The sequence below is a fragment of the Phaethon lepturus genome, unplaced genomic scaffold (assembly GCF_000687285.1).
Source record: "Phaethon lepturus isolate BGI_N335 unplaced genomic scaffold, ASM68728v1 scaffold33124, whole genome shotgun sequence".
Classification (NCBI taxonomy): domain Eukaryota; kingdom Metazoa; phylum Chordata; class Aves; order Phaethontiformes; family Phaethontidae; genus Phaethon; species Phaethon lepturus.
Window position 1 is genome coordinate 182 of NW_010534607.1, and position 864 is coordinate 1,045.

General features: G+C 50.3%; 1 protein-coding gene across 1 annotated transcript in view; it reads right to left on the reverse strand.

Annotated features, from left to right (window-relative positions):
• Positions 1–459: 459 nt before the first annotated feature.
• The window catches only part of GATAD2B (GATA zinc finger domain containing 2B), a 14,212-nt gene continuing 13,807 nt past the window's right edge, over positions 460–864 (reverse strand). The window contains 2 exon segments of the mRNA XM_010285585.1: positions 460–524; positions 527–571. Of these exon segments, the coding sequence (XP_010283887.1) occupies positions 460–524; positions 527–571 (110 nt within the window).

The window sequence follows — 864 nt, forward strand, 5'->3', positions numbered from 1 at the left end:
GCGGATGCCCTTACAAAGTCTCTGGAAAGGAAAAAAAGGTTTAACCATCCATTTAGCAAAGGAGGGGGGGAAAAAAAAAAGGGGAAAAAAAAAAGAGGGGGGAAAAAAAAAAACTCAACCAAAAACCACAACACAATTAAAAATTCTATGCTTTGTCATTACAAAAAATAGCATAAAACAAGCTTTAACACATGGAGAGTGCTGATTTCAAGCAGACATTGTTCTGACCTCGGGCAAAGGAAGTGACCTCTCACTGCTATAGAAAACCAAGGAAGTTAAGGTTTGGAAAAAGGACAGGTCGCTGAAGGTTTGAAATGGGTTTTTTTTGTTTGTTTGTTTGTTTTTCATTTGTTTTTTGTTTCTTTTTTTTTTTGTCTTTTTTCCCCGTGTACGGTAGGCACCAGTACAGGCACTGCATGCGACGGAAGTGGGGCGGAAGGCGGGGACGGTCGACAGGCGTTATTTCTGTCCGCTGATGGACTGCGATATAGAGCGGGGCGGGATCATATCCAAAAGGAACTCGACGCTTTGTGGCCTCCGATCCCAGCATTCAGGTAAGCGATGTTAACACCTGGAGAGGGGAGAGAAAAGCAGGTGGGGACCCCCTCTGACACGCCCCTGCGCCCAGAGGTCCGAGCCCAGCGAGCCAGGACACTCCCAGCTTTTACCTAGGAAGCAGTAATTTAACCCAAACCCGCCATCCAAAATCCGCGGAGGTCTGCAGGGCCTCTGCGGCAGCGGCGAGGGAAGCATCACGATCGCCATCGGCCTCCCCCCAAAAAATCAAACCGGGCACAGACCGACCCGTCCCGCTCCCCGGCTAGCCCCCAGCGTTCCGGCACGGCCGGGGGATCCTACCTGGCA